At 65.5% G+C, this 18256-nt stretch overlaps 1 protein-coding gene across 14 annotated transcripts in view; it reads left to right on the forward strand.

Moving 5' to 3' along the window:
* IQSEC1 (IQ motif and Sec7 domain ArfGEF 1) overlaps positions 1–18256 on the forward strand; it is a 291864-nt gene that overhangs the window by 255454 nt on the left and 18154 nt on the right. For all 14 annotated transcript variants that reach the window (XM_079122232.1, XM_079122225.1, XM_079122231.1 and 11 more), the window contains 6 exons: positions 4068–5269; positions 12068–12229; positions 14125–14247; positions 15144–15310; positions 17247–17386; positions 18006–18035. In XM_079122232.1, coding sequence (XP_078978358.1) covers positions 4068–5269; positions 12068–12229; positions 14125–14247; positions 15144–15310; positions 17247–17386; positions 18006–18035 — 1824 coding nt within the window. The remainder of the gene's footprint in view (positions 1–4067; positions 5270–12067; positions 12230–14124; positions 14248–15143; positions 15311–17246; positions 17387–18005; positions 18036–18256) is intronic.

Below are 18256 nucleotides of genomic sequence, written 5' to 3' on the forward strand. Positions count from 1 at the left end.
GCCCCCCTGGGGACTCCCACGGAGCCCTCCTCCAATGGCACTTGTGCTGGCTTCTCTGCCCTTCACGGATCTGGGGGCCACGCTGGCAACTGGGTGTCCTTGTGCCCATCACCAGGACACATAGGTTCCCTGGCCCACCGCGGAGGTGGGCCCAGGACAGGACCAAGGGAGGGAGCCCCAGCGCCCGGGGACAGAGGGCTTCCAACAACGTGGCAGCCGGAGGGTTCTTGTGTCCTGCTCTGGTCCATGAGCCCGGGTCTCCAGACAAGAAGCCGCTGATGGCCGCACTTCTGCTCAGAGGCAGGGCCCAGAGCCACCGCGAGTGGCATGGTGCACAGACCCACCAAGGGCCAGGAGCAGCCTCTGCCTCTGGCCTCAGGCAAGGAGTTGCTGGGTCAGGGTCAGCGAGGCAGCCAGAGGCCCCTGGGTGGCAGGGGGCCCCGGGGTGGTGCTCGGAGGCCCTTGGGGAAGACCCCGATCGCAGTGGGCAGCACGGTGAGCGAGCCCCTGGGTGGGCAGAGCACTGAGCACCCCGGGCTCGCGGGACCCCACTGCCAGGAGGAGCCGGGCAGCTTGCAGGGCAGGCAGCGGTGGTCTGTCCAGCCTTCCAGCTCCTGCGCGCCAGGCTTGGGGCAGACGCCTCGGCCCGCCTGGTTCTGCATCCTTCCCGGCAGCCCCAGGGACTGTGCTGCAGAATCGCCCGGCCCTCCTGCCCACGCCTAGCCCCTGGCCTGGCCTGCCCTCTGCTTCCGTTTTCCTGTTTGTCCCTAAAGGAGCAGAGGTCTGGGCTGAGAGACCCCCCGACTTTGTTAGGGAGGGGGAGACGTCCCCTCCAGGGTCCAGGAGGCCCCTCCACAGCCCTGTCCTCAGCCTGCGTCCCTGGCTGGCCCTGCCACCTAGCTCTGCTCCCTCTCTGTACGCCCCCTGTGGATTGGGACCAAGGAGGGAGCCGGCGCAAACCACCCCCGCACCCTGTCCCTTACCCCGTGACCAGGCCAGCAGCAGGGAGAACAGTCTGTTGCGTGTCAGCTGTGTCCCCATCCAGAGTGGCTCACGAAGGTTCCTAGGAGAAGACGGCGTGGCGGGATCACTCAGGGAGGAACGGGAGGGTGAGGCTTCCGGGGCCTGCCGGGATGAGGCCAGCTGCCTGAGGCCGAGGCCCCGGGGGACAGGCATCGAGCTGCCCGCTGGGCGTCAGCGGGGCCCAAGGTGAGGCTGCTGTCCCTGCACCCACCCTGGCGCAGGAGCCAGTGAGCCGTCGACAGGCAGTTTGGGGGGCTAGAACCCAGTGGTGCAGCGCTAGCCTGGTGTGTGTCAGCCTCTGGGTTCCGTCCCCCACACTGCAACAGTGGGGAGCAGTTGAATTCTGAAAAAGGATTAGAAAATTGGGGGGAAATAGAGTGACTTGCTGGGCGCACACCTAAAATCCCAGCAACTTGGGAGGCTGAGGCAGGAGGATCAAAAGTTGGAGGCCAGTCTCAGCCACTTAGCAAGGCCCTAAGCAACTCAGCGAGACTGTCTCAAACTAAAAAGTAGAAAGGGCTGGGGACACGGCTCAGTGGTGGAATGCCTTGGGTTCAATCCAAAACAGGAAAAAAAATGGAGTGACTCTGCGTGGCAGCAGCATCAAATAAGGGTGGTCGACATGAGAACCGGGTGTTCCCCAAAGAGCTGACAGCAGGTGCAAAGGTCCCGAGGCCAGCATGAGCCTGGGATCTGTGAGGGAACAGGTGGTGCAGAGGCAGCAGAGGAGGTGACGTTGACAGGCACTGGGCATTCCGTGCTCCACTGAGCTTCCCAGCAAGCAAGGTGAAAATGGTAACCAGGCAGATTGCATGACTTGCCGGATGCTCCGCTCCACAGGAGCTACACGTCTGGGCCATGGTTTCCCGTTTTAGTGGGAGGAGCCCCGTGGGGAGTGAGTGCGTTCTCCTTCCGGCCCCTGGCCCTCCAGCTTCTGGGGGTTTCCTGGCCCTAAGAGCAGAGGCCGGGGTGGGTGTCTGGGGTTGTCCCTGAGTCCTTGAGAGGCAGCAGTTCTGCTTTGTGGGCGGGCACACCTCTCAGTTCCTCATTGAGGCTGTTCCAGAAGTTTCCCTCAGGTGCATGAGGCCTGGGGAGAGCTGGCCCCAGGGCCGGCTCTGTGACCCGTGCGGCCACGCGGGCCCTTCTCTCTGCTCCGCTCTGAGAAGCTGGGGTGAGAGAGCCCGTCAGGACACCAGGGTCAGTGTGAGGGACACACGGTCACCTGGCAGGGGGCAGGTGTGGGTTGAGCTGCTTCCACTGCTTTCAGGGGACTCAGGACCAGGCTTTGGGTCAGTCCTGGTCTAGGAAGCAGCGTGGCCCAGCCAGGGTGTCAGTTGGCCGTTCTCACCCCCCGAGGTCCCTCCCCACACACACACTGCCTGGTCCAGGGCAGGCAGGAGAGAAGGCCCGCCGTGGGCGCTGGACCTGCTGTTTGGGACACCCGTGTCCAGGGCTGGCGGAGGAGCCTCTCCGGCGTCTGGCTGGCCCCAGCTTCCCAAGCTCCACTCACACCCCACACAGAAGCTCAGCCTGCAGAGGTGGATGCGCGGGCGTCTGGACGGTGTTCAGAGGAGAGGGGAAGCCACCTCTGGGCCCGGCTGTGCCTGGAAGAGTCACCAGGGTCCCCGAAGCTCTGCCCGCCCCCTCCTGCGCAGTGTGTGGAGAAGGCTGGGCTTTGCAGAGGCTGCCGCTCCGGCCCTGGCCCTGGTGCTGGCCGGGTGCGTGCCCTCTCCTGGCCGGGCATCGGATGCCCGTCGTCCCCAGCACCCAGAGGGTCTGGCTCGGCAGGACGCCAGTCGCCCCCCTTGGCTCGTCTCGGACGCCTCCCTCCCAGCTCTGGCTGCAGGGCTGGGCTGCTTTCTTGCTCAGCAAGGCCCCGGGGAGCCCTCGGGGAGCCTTGGCCACGCATGAGCCTCGGGTCCTGGGAAGGCTGGCTGTCCCACCAGGGGACGCTGGTGCATTGCACGGGAAGGCCTGCGGGCCAGCGGGTGTGTGGGGCCCTTGTCTGGCCTCAGTCAGCCCATCTGTGCAGTGGGGTGCCTGCAGGATTGCAGCTGGGCTCTGCCCATGCTGACCCCATGCTTGGCATGAGCTGTCGGGCGTGCGGGTGGCGTAGGAAGCAGGCTCAGCTTCTGCCTCCATTGCACAGGTGGGAACTGAGGCTCTTTGGTTCCAAAGGGCAGAGCTGAGATTAAAATGGACACTTGACCTTGAAGCCTGGTGCCCATCGTCAGCACTCAGGACCTTGCTGGGTGTTTGTCCTAACCTGCACAGGCCTCAGGTTCCCTGTCCCCTAAGAGGCTGGCTTCACCTCTCTGGCGCACCTAGAGGTGGTGTGTTTTCTTTCATCCTTTTTTTGGGGGGGACTTCCAGGTATTGAACCCAGGGGCTCTTAACCCCTGAGCCACCTCCCCAGCCCATTTTATATTTTATTTAGACACAGGGTCTCGCTGAGTTGCTCAGGGCCTCACTAAGTTGCTGAGGCTGGCCTCCAACTTGAGATCCTCCTGCCTCAGCCTCCTGAGCTGCTGGGATGACAGGCATGCGCCATGGAGCCTGGCTCCTGGAGGTGTTTTGATGAAGCTGTGTACCCTAAGCTGTGTCAGGGCCAAGGGTGTCTGTGACTGAAGACATTTGGGAAGCTCAGCCCATAGTCTCCTGCCACCTCGTAAAGGCTCTGAGAAGTCCTGCAAGGGAATAACCATGCTTCCCCTTTGATGTGGCATTTCCCATCTAATTTGACCCCAGAACCTGCAAGCCTCCCCCAGCCGTTTTCTGGGGGCATATTGAGGCCCTTGCAGGTCACTTCCCTACAGGATGAGGAGGAGGCTGGGTGAGGTGGTGCACAGGGGTCATCCCAGTGGCTTGGGAGGCTGAGGCAGGAGGATCACGAGGTTGAGGCCAGCCTCAGCAACTCAGCGAGACCTGTCTGTAAATAAAGAATGAAAAGGGCTGGGACCTGGCTCAGTGACTCAGGGCCCTGGGTTCAGTCCCCGGTGGAGGGTGGGGACCGGGGCCGCCCTCACTCTCTCCTCCTCCCCCAGGTGGAGATGCTAGAACGCAAGTATGGGGGGCGCCTGGTGACCCGCCATGCGGCCCGCACCATCCAGACGGCGTTCCGCCAGTACCAGATGAACAAGAACTTCGAGCGCCTGCGCAGCTCCATGTCCGAGAACCGCATGTCGCGCCGCATCGTGCTGTCCAACATGAGGATGCAGTTCTCCTTCGAGGGGCCCGAGAAGGTGCACAGCTCCTACTTCGAGGGCAAGCAGGTCTCGGTGACCAACGACGGCGCCCCGCTGGGCGCCCTGGTGCCCCCCGAGTGCGGCGAGCTGGGGGAGCCGCCGGCCACGCTCAAGTCCCCGGCGCCGTCCAGCGACTTCGCGGACGCCATCACGGAGCTGGAGGACGCCTTCTCGCGGCAGGTGAAGTCGCTGGCCGAGTCCATCGACGACGCGCTCAACTGCCGCAGCCTGCACGCCGAGGAGGCGCCCGAGCGCGCCCGCGCCCGCGACGCCGAGCCGCAGCCCGCGCTGCGCGCCGAGCGGCACCCGCTGGACGAGATGACGGCCTCCTACAGCGACGTGACGCTCTACATCGACGAGGAGGAGCTGTCGCCGCCCCTGCCAAGGGCGCAGGCCGCCGAGCGCGCCCCCGGCGCCGCCCCCGACTACTGGGCGCTGGCCCCCAAGGACGACAAGGCGGACACGGACACCAGCTGCCGCAGCACGCCCTCGCTGGAGCGGCCCGAGCCGCGGCTGCGCGCCGAGCACCTGCCGCTGCTCACCATCGAGCCGCCCAGCGACAGCTCGGTGGACCTCAGCGACCGCTCGGACCGCGGCTCGCTCAAGCTGCAGGGCGCCTACGAGCGCGGCCCCGGCCCGCAGGGCAGCCCCAAGCACGCGCCCCACGTCCCCAAGGGCCTGGCGCGCGACGAGCCCGAGCTGCGGCCCCGGCCGCCCCGGGCCCTGGAGGGCCACCTGGCCATCAACGGCTCGGCCAACCGGCAGAGCCGCTCGGAGTCCGACTACTCGGACGGCGACAACGACAGCGTCAACAGCACGTCCAACTCCAACGACACCATCAACTGCAGCTCCGAGTCCTCGTCGCGCGACAGCCTGCGGGAGCAGACGCTCAGCAAGCAGACCTACCACAAGGAGACGCGCAACAGCTGGGACTCGCCCGCCTTCAGCAACGACGTCATCCGCAAGCGGCACTACCGCATCGGCCTCAACCTCTTCAACAAGTGAGTGGCGGCCCACCGCGGGGCCTCGTGCTGCGGGAGGCCGGGCTTGGAGGCGGCCGTTCTTAGCAGGGCCCAGGATGGCCAGAGTCCCGGAGGAGGGGCAGCGCAGGCTGTCCTTTGGCCTCAGCGGGACGTCGTTACCCTCATCCCCACGCCCCGGGGATCGGGGGTCATCGGATGCCATTCCCGAGCGGCCTCCCTGGGGGCTGGCCATTGGCGACACGCCCTGGGCCTCTGCTTCCTCTAGGCGGGAGCACCTGGGGCGCGTCTGGATGTCAGGCGGGGCTCGGGGACACGGGAACCAGGGCCCCGGTTGAGAACTGCGTCTTGGGCACCTCCCCTCTGCCGGGGTGCCTCGCGTGGCCTCCTGGGGTCAGAGCCCAGGGCCAGGCGGCCCGTGGGTGCGCGGGGCAGCGGGGCCTCGGGCGGCGGCCGTGCGTCTGTAAGGTGGGCTGGGCGGGGCGTGTGGGCGGGGTGCATGGGCGGGGCCAGAGCGCAGAGTGAGCTGCTTCCTGGGATCCTGGCCAGCATGCGCTGGGGCCTGGCGGGTGACTTGGACCTGCAGTCCCCTCACGATGCTGTGCCCACCGCCACCCTGCACCTCTGGATGGGACAGTGCCGGTGTCTCCCACGCTCTGGCCACACTTGGTGTCACCGCGTCCCTCTGCCCACAGAGTGCGGCCACAGAGTGCGTCCCTGGTCCCCTGCTGTTGAGCTGCTTGGGTCATGGCCCCTTTCCTGTTGGCTGGCTGTCCTGTAGAGGGCGTGTCCTTCCTGTGGGTGCTTAAGGACCCGAGGCTTGTCCAGGGACAGATTTCCCTGCCCATCGCTTTCGTTCTTGCCTTTGTTTTTTTGGAGAGTTTTTTTCTTTGAGATGTGATTTGCATTTCATAAATGAGCCCATGGGAACCTGCTTGGTCCCTTTTTTTTTTAAATTTTGTCTTATTTTGAGACAGGGTCTTGCTAAGTTGCTGAGGCCGGCCTCAAAGCTTGTGATCCTCCCACCTCAGCCTCCCACTCATTCCCCATCTTGGAACTTTGCTCTCTTCTGGAAGTCATTGTGCTGTGTTACGTGGTCCGTTTGGTTTTTGAAGATGACTTTCTCTTTTTATGTTTTATTTATTTATTTTGTGGTGCTCTGGATGGAACCCAGGGCCTCATGTGTGCTAGGCAATCACGTGGGTGTGGCTGAGTCATGTCCCCAGCCCTCACATCACATTTAACCACTGTGATTTTACATATGTTCTCATCAGGACAGGCACCTTCTCTTTCGTTCTTTTTTCTTTTGGACCAGGGATTGAACCCAAGGGTGCTTTACCCCTGAGCTACACCCCCAGCCCTTAACTTTTAAAATTTCGAGATAAAGTCTCCTAAGTTGCTGAGGCTGGCCTCCAGCTTGTGATCCTCCGGCCCCAGCCTCCCGAGTTGCTACATTTACAGGTGTGCGCCACCGCACCCAGCTCCTCCATTCTTTTGAAAAATCGTCTTGCTCGTTGGCAGCTGTGCTTCTGCGAGAACTTCCAACCAACCGGTTAAGATTCCTGCGAGATCCTGGTGGACCCTGGCGTGGCCTGTAGCTCAGAGATGCACTTGGGAAACCTGACCCCTTTATGCAGGTGACAGGTGCCACGGGGAGGCCCGTCTACGGGTGGCTTTGGTCCCTCGGGCTGCCTTTTGGCGTCCTCCTGTGCACAGTGGGGTCATGATGGTAGCCCAGCAAGGTACCCCAGATAGCTGGGGCTGGAGGTGGCTGGCAGGTCCCTGGGGAGGTGAAGGCAGAGCTGGGTGCTTGAGCCGTGCCAGGCTGGGCCACCCTCGTGTCACTCACAGGTCGGTGTGATGTCCCCTCAGTGGGAGAGCCCACCAGCTGAGGCGGCTGCCCTGGCCCGCCCGCATCCAGATGTTCCCCAGCTGCCCAGCCCGCTGCCCCCAGACCCCGCCACATCTGGCCAGCGGCCTGAGGAGGGGGAGGGGGATCCAGGAGTCACAGGCAGGAGGGGGGCCGACTCCGCCACGGAGCAGCTGCGGGACCTGGGCCACGCCCTGCGCTGTGAGCCTCACTGGTCACACCTGGAAGTGGACACGAGGCCTCTGTGCCCAGGGCTTGCAGAGCACTAGACACGGTGGGACAAAGAGCCCGGCTGGGAGCCTGCCTCCCAGGAGGCCTGCTGGGGCTCTTGTGCCCCTTGTACCTGCCAGCGAAGGCAGCTTCCAGGCCCCAGGCCGAGCGAGGGCCCTGACAGGTGGCCGGTGGGAGGAGCTGCCGTTTATCCCTGGGACTGCTGCCCACTCCACAGAGGAGGAGACTGAGGTTCCGAGAGGACCACACAGCTGATAGGAGACGAGGCCGGGCTTGGGCCCTGAGACCCCCGACTCCCAGACACACGCTTTTGAAACGCATGGCGTCTGAACGGCGTCCGCGGTGGAGTCTGGCCGCCTGGTCCCTAGATGACAGGTCTGTGAATGGAGACCAGGAGGCCCTGCACCTGGGAGAGGCCAGCACAGAGCAGGGGTACCTGGGGTCGGCACTCAGTGCTCCACTGGATGCCGGCAGGGACTCAGCCTGTCACCTCCTTGCTCACCCCAGGGCACAGGCCTTGCTCTCATGGCCCTCCCCCGACTCTCTGGCCAGGGTCTGGGTGACCTTGTCACACGCGATCCTCTCCCACCCCTGGAGAGTCCTCGCCCGAGATGCCCCGTGACAAAGCCGCCCCCTCAGAAGGAAGCTGGGGGAGCGAGCTATTCACGGGCCTCTGCGGCCCCCAGCTGGGTCCTGTTTGGGGACAGCCCTCCTGAGCCAGGCCTCCCCGGATCCCTGTTGGGGTGAGGTCACCTGGGGCTGGGTGCCGCCCTTCGACCCCAGGGGACCTTCCCATGATGCCTCCGGGGAGGCCGGGCGTGGAGGGCGGGCTGGGCCGGGCTCCCCCACTGCTGGTGCCCAGTGGGCTTGTCCTTGACAACCAGGGTCCCCATGCCAGCCCCTGTTGGCACCCTGGCCCTGACTCCCGGGCGCCTGGGAACCAGGAGGGGGGGACGCCAGGCGTAGAAGGGCCAGTCCCGCCCGCTGGACCCCGCACGGCCCTCGGGAGCAGCTGGAGCCACGTTCACTTGGGCCCCGCCTGGAGGTGGGAGTTGGGGGAAGTGGCCGCAGGCGCGGGGAGGCGGCACCCCAGCCTGGCCGTCCACCCCAGGGCCCTCCATGCGCGGCCTCTGCGAGTGCCTGCTCAGCTGCGGCCATGGGGCCCGGCCTCCCTCTAGCAGGGCTCTCCCTGGCGGGCACGGGGACCCGGCCACTCTGGCCTGGCCGTAGAGGCTTTGCGGGCTCCCGGCCGCCCTGTCCCCAGGCAGGAGGGCCACCAGCAGTCCCAAGGGCAGCCCAGCAGGACGTGGACCCGGTCCGGGCCGCTCCTGGCCCCGGGTCTCCCCTCGGAGCTGTTCCTGCTGGGCACGGGGCAGAGCCAGAGGGTCCTGGGGACACAGCTGGCAGGGCAGAGGCCGCGGGGCTCCTGAGCCCGGCACGGAGCCGGCCGTGGCTCCCGTGGCCCTGACGGTCCCAGCCCGTGGCCTGGAGAGGCTCAGGGAGGTGGCCCAGCTCCCGCCACCCTTGCCTCCGGTCGCCTCGGGTGTCAGGACGGCCCGCTGCCCGCCCCAGAGGAGGCCGCGAGCAGACCTGGAGGCCGCGGGCAGGGGAGCTGGGCGGCCGGACTCCCCACCACATGCCCAGCAGGTTGCGGGGAGCGCGGGCGGCAGTTGGGGGCTGGTGGGAGGGTGCGCCTGGCGGGACGGAGCTGACTCTCGGTGGCAGTGACAGGCGGGGAGGCAGAGTGCATCTTCCGGGGCTCCCAGGGCAGAGGAGCGGGCTCACATGCCAGCACTTGTTATCTCGCTGGGCGCCCTGGAGCCAAGTGACTTGACCTCTCTGTGCCTTCGTTGAATCATCCGAGATGAGGGTTTTGCACTGGCTGTTCCCACCACCAGGGACCCTCTTCCTGTTCTTCCTGCTCCACTCACTGTCACCTCCTCAAGGAGCCTCTTCCTGGCTGTCCCTCTGGCCCATCCAGCCCAAGATGATGCCTGGCCCGGGCCGCTGGGCCCACTGAGGTCTGATTCTGCCCTGGAACCAGGGGAGTTGAGGGCTGGCGGGCGCACTGCTTCCTGTGTAGCAGCTTGCCCCTTCTTCCCAGTAACCCGTGTGTGCGTTTGCGCCGTCCCCAGAATGCCAAGGCACAGAGAGGTTAGGTGAGTTGCCCTGGGTCACCCAGCTAGTCCGCGTGGCCAGGCCCAGGCCCGGGGCTCGGCTCACTCTGTACGCGGACTTGGTCTCCCTCCTTCTCACTCTGAGGCTGGTCGAGGAGCCTGGCCCACCATAGGTGCTCCCCCCAGTGTGGGGGCCGTTGGGGTCACTCTGTCCCTGAGAGTGGCACGTGCCCCCGCACTCACACTTCAGTGGGCAGAGCTGGCTGTGGCTCCCTCCCGGAGAGGGGAAGGGTGGCTCTTTCACCAGGGGTGGCCGAGGGGACTCGGGTGGCTGCAGCGGCTCCCTCCCGCGGGGCTGGTTGTAAGGCACGGAGCTCTGCAGGGACCAGGACAAACACGTCGCCATCTGGTAGGGCCACCGCGTCTGGGCGGGGGACACCAGCAGGTGTCCAGGACCTGGCTGGCTGCCACCAGGGACCCACAGGAAGGCCCGCCCTCCTCTGCAGGAAGCCGCCCAGGGGCTCCTGTTCATGCCCCCCTGGCCTGGGTCACCTGCCACCCACGGCCAGCTGGTCGTGCTGGTCACGGTCCTGAGGACTTGGGCTCGGGCTCCTCTGCCCTACTGAACCCGGCACTGGGCTCTGGCCGTTCTCCTGGGTGACTCCGTCCCTCCTGCCGCCCCGGCCGCAGGCCCCAGGTCCCTCTGCTCCCTGCCTGGGGCTGGGCCCTCGGTCTCCGCAGCAGGGGCGCCGTCTCCAGTGGGCCTGGGACCCTCACTTCCCAGACAGGCCCCGGCTCCTGGTCCCACCTGGCCTGGCCCCCAGGCCCTGCGGCAGCTTCCGTGGCCTCCCCAGGACAGCGGCCCGTCCCTCAGGTCCCCGATGCTGCGGGGCTCCGCAGGGAGACACGGGCGGTGTGCAGGCCGAGGAGTGGGCGTGGTCGCATCCCCAAGAGGGGGAGCAGCCCGGCCTGGCCTGGGCGTCCTGTCAGCAACCCGGAGGGACCAGCAGCAGGGTCGCTGCACTGCCACCTCTGCCAGGCCCCAGCTGACCGGCCACTGCCACCTGCCAGACTCCTGGGGACAAGGCTCTGCTGTGTGGCCATCCTGGGTAAAAATAGCAGGTCACCTTGGGGCCAGGAGGGTAGCCTTGGCATGGAGGCGGAAGCAGCGTGCCGCAGGGCCCTGCTGTCCCCAGGCCTGGGCAGGGGGACGCTGCCCGCTGCCTGTGTCCCCACCCAGGGCTCAGAACACCGCCCTCTGCTGGCTGAGGGAGACCGTGTGCCCTCGGTGGGCCCCGGGGCTGGGTGTGCTCCAGGCCACTGGGGCCCCTTTCAGACACTGGGCAAAGTCCAGTGTCCCTGGAGAGGGCACCCAACTGGCTGGTGGGTCTCGGCAACTCTCATCTGGGGACAATGGCACAGCCCAGCTCCACAGACTCCACGCAGCTCCCTGAGCGGCCTGGCCAGAGTTCCCGTGTCCTCTGGGGTCACGTGGTCCTCCCAAGCCTTTGCGGCCACCGTGTCTCCTGTGCCCTCCAGCGCCTGCTGCCACGCTTGCAAGGGCCAGCCCTGCCCTGGACAGGCGGCACCGAGGGCAGAGGAGACCGAGGGGCTGGTGCTGCCTTGGGATTGGGCTGGAGCCCTAGAGCCCTGGGTCCCTAGGCCCTGCCCAGGGTTGGCCAGGGCAGCAGTGTGAGCTGGGCCTGGCGCCAGCCGGAGGCCTGGCCCTGCGGCCTGGCTGTCCGCATCCCTTGGGCACCTACAGGCTGCAGCTGTGAGGAAACAGGGCTCTTGGGCCCTGTCCCCAGGACGCATGCCAGCCCAGTCCCAACCCTCCAGGACTGCCTGCCAGGGCCACTGCTCTTGCTTCCACTAGAAAGTGGACTCTCTGGGCCTCCGCTTCCATTCTGGGCAGTGGAGTCCAGTACATGGAACTTGGTGGTGCTTATTTTCATTTTGTATCTATTTATTTTATTTAGTTTTTTGGTCCCAGGATTGGAACCCAGGGGTGCTTGACCACTGAGCCACCTCCCCAGCCTTTTTTATATTTTATTTAGAGACAGGGTCTCACTGAGTTGCTCAGGACCTTGCTGAGTTGCTGAGGCTGGCCTCCACCTTGAGATCCTCCTGCCTCAGCCTCCCGAGCTGCTGGGCTGACAGGCAGTCATCACCTCATCCAGCTTATGGTGTTTATTGTGTCCTCGCAGGCCTGAGTACTGGCCCAGGGGTCCTAACGATGGTGGAACTCATGCCCCGCTGTGCCTTGAGCACTGAGCTCAGGGAGTCGCCCGCGCGGGGACCATAAGTTGTCACTGTCACGTGTTAGGGTTCTGGGTTTTGGGTGCGTGCCAGCAGCTTCCATGCCAGGGGGAGCAGGGAGCTGGGCCACGCAGGGCTGTGGGGGGGTGGCACCCCAGCACCGGGTCACCCGTGGTGCTCGGTCTGAGCCATCATGGGGGAGGTTTTGGCCCCTGGTCCCAGGTGCCCTCCTGTACTCAGGTCCCCACCTGCGCCTGTGAGGAGGAGAGCGGGAGGTCGCTGACTACTGTGGCCGGGGCCTGAGACCTGGCAGCCGGCCTGAGCCTGCTTCTGTCCCCCCAGGAAGCCTGAGAAGGGCGTCCAGTACCTCATCGAGCGTGGCTTCGTGCCCGACACCCCCGTGGGTGTGGCCCACTTCCTGCTGCAGCGCAAGGGCCTCAGCCGCCAGATGATCGGCGAGTTCCTGGGCAACCGGCAGAAGCAGTTCAACCGCGACGTGCTCGAGTGAGTTCTGGGGACGGGCGGCCGGGACCCAGGCCCCCAGGCCACGCAGGCGGAGCCCGAGATGCCGCCTCACCTCATCCTCACGTGGCGTGGGACATGCACGGTCCTGGGGGACTGTTTCCAGGGCCCCCGTACAGGGACCGAAATCTTCCCACGTGCGAGTCCCTTATGTCCTGTGACCTGGGTCGGCCTATGACTGGCAGGCCTTCTGCACCAGTCACACCCTCCCCTGGTCTCTCCACACTCGTAACGCGACACAAATGCTTGTTAGATCGTATTGTTTGGGGAATAATGAGCCCCCCAAAATCTGTCCATGCTCAACATGGACAAAGTCTTCTTTTTTTTTTGGTACCAGGGATTGAACCCTGGGGTGCTAACCCCTGAGCCACCTCCCCAGCCCATTTTATATTTTATTTAGAGACAGGGTCTCGCTGAGGCTCAGGGCCTTGCCAAATTGCTGAGGCTGGCCTCCTACTTGCAATCCTCCTGCCTCAGCCTCCGGAGCCACTGGAATGACAGGCATGTGCCACTCAGCTTGCCATGAGCAGTGTTTCATTTTTTTCTCTGCTTTGTTTTAATATTTTGAATCCATGGTGGGTTGGATCTGAGCGCACCCAGGGCCAACAGCCCTGTGTGTGAGGACTCTTGACTCAGCAGGGACACTCTGAGATGACGGAGTCCCTGCCAGGAGAATAAGTCAGAGCAGGGGACAGTGGTGCAGCAGTCCCGTGGGTCCATCTGCAGGGGAGGCAGGGAGCCAGGGACAGGAGCCCGCCCGCCACACAGTCCTGGAGGGGACAGGCCCATGTGGCGCGTGAGGCCTGGCCACCTGTGCTTCCTGCCTGATGGGCCCCTGCGGGCTGGTGGCCAGCTGCCTGTGCTTCACATGGGGACCAAGCGACGGTGCGGGTTCTCGTGAGCCACGCGCTCACAGCACGTGCATGGAAGCGCGCGCTCAGACTTGGGCAGAGGCGCGGCCTTGCTGGGGCTGCCCCTGGCCCCGCCCTCTCCATGCGTCGGCTCCCGCGTCAGGGAGGCCGGGTCACCTGCCGTGGTCCTTGTCAGAGGAGGTGGTGCAGGAGAGGCAGCCTCACCCCCGCGCTGTCTGGCCCCGGGAAGTCCAGGGAAGTCCGGGCATTGTTCTCCCAGCAGAAAATAGCAGTGGCCTCGGGAAGCCCGGAGGCTCCCGACCCACTGCCCCGGCGGCCTTGAGGGCAGCAGCGTGACGGTCAGCCAGTCTGCTGACCAGCCGAGAGACCCGCCCCAAGGTGCCCCGGGATGGGAGGACCCTGGGAGCAGGGAGCAGGGCCTGGGTGGCCAACAGCCCTGCAGCCCATGCTGGTGACCGTGGCCACAGCTGCCTTCGAGGTGACCGGATGCTGGCCATGGGAAACACCCCGCCCTCGGGTTCCTGGTGCCGACCCCACCTTGCCTGGTCGGGGTCACTGTGGTGGGGCTGCCAGGTGGCTCTGGGGGCAGAGCTCAGAGCTGTGGCCAATCAGAATGCGTGGACCAGCCTCCCACCCAGGAAGTGGTCACGCGACCCAAGTCCCCAGCAGGCGCCCACAGAGCACAGGGCGACCCTCCAAGTGTCCCCTGCAGGTGGTGAACGGCTGAGGCCACACGCTGACCTAGCAGGAAGGGGCCTCTTCCAGAGCAGCGCGGCTGGAGAAAAAGCCACGCAAGCAGCACCGATTGCCGGGGTCGGGCCTGCGGGCTTCCTGGAAGCCCGGAATCTTTCTGGAAGATTCTGAAGTGCATTTTGCTGACTGTAGAAAGCCAAGCGCAGAGCCTGCCCTGCCCAGTCAGCCTGTCCCCTGGGGCCTGGGCTCCAGTCACCTGTCAAGACGTGTGCCCTGTGAGGCGACTTACAGGGGCCTCTGACTGCCTTCCAGCTGCGTGGTGGACGAGATGGACTTCTCCGCCATGGAGCTGGACGAGGCCCTCAGGAAGTTCCAGGCGCACATCCGGGTCCAGGGGGAGGCGCAGAAAGTGGAGCGGCTCATCGAGGCGTTCAGGTCGGGCCCGGGGCAGGCCAGCGGGCTGTGGCGTTGGGAAGGTCCCCTGCTCCAGGGCTGCGCCCCACCCCGCCCCTCGGCCAGGCAGGCGTGGTAAACACCACTCAGGGCTGACCCTGCTGCCCACCTGCGTCCCCCGGGCCTGCGATCCTTCCAGTTCCTGTGGGGTTGTGGAGGGGCCATTTTGTCCAGTTCCGCACACGAGGAGACGGCAGTGCGCACGGCTGAGCCCCGGCTGGGTTCCGAGGGTTCTGAGCTCGGCCCTGCCTCCCCTCGGGTCCTTTGTGGTCACTTGTCCTGGTCATCTGCACATTCCTTGCCCAGGGGCACGCAGTTTCTCCCGGTGACTCATCCCACAGCCTGTGGACAGCGGCCTGGTTCAGTCAGACTCTGCCGCATCCCGGCTTTGTGACCTCGTGCCGGTGGCTTGCCTACTCTGTGCCTCACTGCCTCCCTGAGGTTGGGACAGCACAAGTCCATTCCCTGGAGAGGGCAGTGGAAGGATCCAGTGCCTTGGGGTTCTCGGGACACCTAGCCCAGCACCTGGGCTTCCCGGAGGGGACGGCTCTACGCTGGTCCCCAAGCACGGGAGGACTGAATCCCAGCCTCTGGTGCGCATGAGCCCCATTCACCCTGTCTGCCCCCACCCCTCATGACGTCATCAGCGGGGTGCCCTGGAGGTGGGGGCCTGGGCACGGTGAGCGGGTGACCGGGCGAGGCACCGAGAGCGCTCCTGGGGAGCCGGGGTTGGGGGGACACGGGACAGCAGGGCCAGCTCTGGCACACAGCGTGCCTCGTTTACCAGACGCAGGCGTGAGGCTCGGGGACGTGGCCGCCGAGCTGGAGTGAGGGCCAGCTGCGCGTCCCACGGGCCTGACCCGCCGTGTCTCTCGCAGCCAGCGGTACTGCATCTGCAACCCCGGGGTGGTGCGCCAGTTCCGGAACCCCGACACCATCTTCATCCTGGCCTTTGCCATCATCCTGCTCAACACCGACATGTACAGCCCCAGCGTCAAGCCCGAGCGCAAGATGAAGCTGGAGGACTTCGTCAAGAACCTCCGAGGTGAGCCCAGCCTGACGGAGGCCCCCAGCCGAGGGCCCGAGAGCGGGGGACCGCCTGCTGGAGTCCAGCCAGCCTCCCGGCTCTTCTTGACTTGCTCTTGGTTCCAGGGACTGAACCCAGGGACCCTTTACCATGGAGCCACATCCCCAGCCCTTTTATGTTTCATTTAGAGACAGGGTCTCGCTGAGTTGCTCAGGGCCTCGCTGAGTGGCTGAGCCTGGCCTCCAACTTGCGATCCTCCTGCCTCAGCCTCCAGAGCTGCTGCGATGACAGGCCTGTGCCACCCATGACCACTCTGTTTTCACCAACCACAGCTCCGCCATCCCGTCTCCTGGGCAAGGGGACCAGCTTCTCCTGGGGTTCCTGCTTGGGTTTACGGTGTCCTTGCCCGCCCCCTGCTGGCCACGGCTGGAAAGGCCAAGCGATCCCTCAGATACTTTTCCCAGACAGGTGCCCCTGCAGATGGCTCCTGAACTTGGCTCAACCCCAGAGATCCTCCTGTAGGCAGGAGGGGGCGTGGCCTGCGGCGCTGAGTCTTGAGGGCCCTGTGCTGGGTGCCCGGGGACGGGCAGGACCAGGTTACTGTGGAATCGAATCACCAGGAGGGAGAGATGACCAACCAGAGACCCTCTGCTGGTGCAGGGGAGGCAGCCTTAGGCCCCAGGGTGAAGCAGGAGCTGGGGGCTGTGGCCGCGCCTGGCCACCTATCCCAGGGTCTCTCTCCCCGCCCCTCTCGCTGGGCCCAGCCTGCTTCTGGTGGTCACAGAGCCCCCGGGAAGGAACCATTAATGATCAGGGCAGAGAACGGCCAGGCCAGGGCAGCGGCTGGGTCAGACATTTGGGGTCAGCTGTCTGTCACCCCACCCCGTCATCCAGCCATCTGGCTGTTAGAACCCCACTGCCCAGAGGGACAGCACCCTGTCCCAGGGTCCTTCCTAGGCACACGCCTGTCCCCAGGCTTGGGCTGCTCCTTCCTGTCACCTCTTTAGCCCAGGAACTCGGGGCCACTCTGTCCTCCTTCCTCATACTTCAGAAGGGACAGCCAGGGCCTGGAGAAGGAAGGGCCCAATGGGCTGTCACAGAGCAGGTGTTGGCACGGGGCTCCCGTCTCCCGGCCAGGCCTGGCCTTCCAGGCGGATGCAGCCGGCCCTTCCCCGCGGGGCCCCGCGGCTCACCCGCCCCTCTGCGGCCCCTGCTGCACCGGCCCCTGCTGCACCGGCCTCGCGGGCCTGGTGGTAGGAGAGCCGTGGAGCTCAGCGGAGCAGCTGCCGTGCCTCCGAGGACTCTGCCCAAGCAGCGGCTTTGCCCCTGGCAGGTCCGTGGGCCAGGGCCGCCTTGCTCTGGCACGGGGTGGTCTGAGGCGCTGATGTCAGTGACTGGCCGCAGGCCAGGGAGCAGGCGCTGGAGCAGCCGCGTGGCCTCACCTCCCTGGTCCCCGTCCCGGCTACGTCCGGTGGGCCGGAGGGCGTGGGGCAGAGCCTTTCGACAGGCATAGCCAGCGTGCCCAGCTGGGGTGGAGCCCGCTCCCCTGTCCCGTCCCCGCCGCCTCCCGCCTGGGCCTGTGCTGGGCTGAGGGTGGAAGGCCAGCAGGCGTGGCCCCCTCGCTGGCAGGTGGCGTCCCTTCTCTCCCAGCTGCTCTGCTTCACCCCCAGCCCTGGGCGCTTGCCACAGGAGGGGAGGGTCGGCGCCAGCCCGGCTGACGGGCCTCCGCGCACCCGGCCTCAGTGTCCCCATCTGTGAGTGGGGACCAACACACCCAGATCCCAGGGCCTTGGTCGGCCTTTAGGAAGCCCCTCCCGTCACCTGCCAGTCTGTGCTGGCTCTGTCCCTGGCGGCGGGGCCAGGAGGACGTTGGGGATGGGGCAGGGACACCGTCCAGCTCCGGTTGGGGGCCTGGCGGCCCAGCCGTGCTGAGCCCCGGCCCCCGTGCCAGCAGGCGTGGACGACGGCGAGGACATCCCGCGGGAGATGCTGGTCGGGATCTACGAGCGCATCCGGAAGCGCGAGCTGAAGACCAACGAGGACCACGTGTCCCAGGTGCAGAAGGTGGAGAAGCTCATCGTGGGGAAGAAGCCGGTGAGCTCCCCAGGCCAGCTCTGCTGTGGGGTCCTGGCGGCTTCCAGGCAGACCTGTGAATGACGCCAGGCTGGGAACTTTCTCTTTCTTCGGTTCCAGGGAGAGAATCCAGGGGCCCTCGTCCACTGAGCCATGTCCCCAGTCCTATTTTGTATTTTATTGAGAGACAGGGTCTCGCTGAGTTGCTTAGCGCCTCACCCTAGCTGAGGCTGGCCTCCAACTTTCAGTCCTCCTGCCTCAGCCTCCTGAGCCACTGGGATGACAGGCCTGTGCCACTGCGCCCAGCAGGGCTAGGAACTCTCTAGTAGCTCCTAGAGTATGCGGGCACGCCAGCCCCTGCTGCGCACTGTAGCCGAGGGGGTGAGGCTGAGTCAGCATGGTCCAGAGCGCCTGTGGATCAACTCTGCCTGACCCTGGGGGACATTGGGGGCCTTGGAATCGCCTCCCACCCGCCCCTCCAAGAGTGCCCCCGCGCCAGGGGCTCCCCTTGGTGGCGTTCAGGCATCCTGATGCCCTGGGGGCAGGAGGGACTCGCTGCTCTTTGGGGCCTCCCTGTGAGCACCTGGCCGGTGCACGTTCTGGAAGGTTAACGTCCTCTTTTGTCTGACGTTCCCCACAGATTGGATCCCTACATCACGGGCTTGGCTGTGTGAGTATTTCTCTCTTTTTTATCTTGTCCTGCACAGCCCGGGGGCCTCCGTGGGTCCTGCAGTCCCCCAGCCAGGTCCCTAGCTCCTAGAGTGACCAGGAAGCTCAAGCATGGTCTCCATGCCGAGACCACAGCCCCTCGGGGAGGGTTATGGGGTCAGGCCCAGAATGGAGACTCTCGTAGACTCTCGTTCTCCCTTGTCTGGACCCAAATACCGTGCC

This window comes from Sciurus vulgaris, assembly GCF_902686455.1.
Source record: "Sciurus vulgaris genome assembly, chromosome: 19".
Taxonomy (NCBI): domain Eukaryota; kingdom Metazoa; phylum Chordata; class Mammalia; order Rodentia; family Sciuridae; genus Sciurus; species Sciurus vulgaris.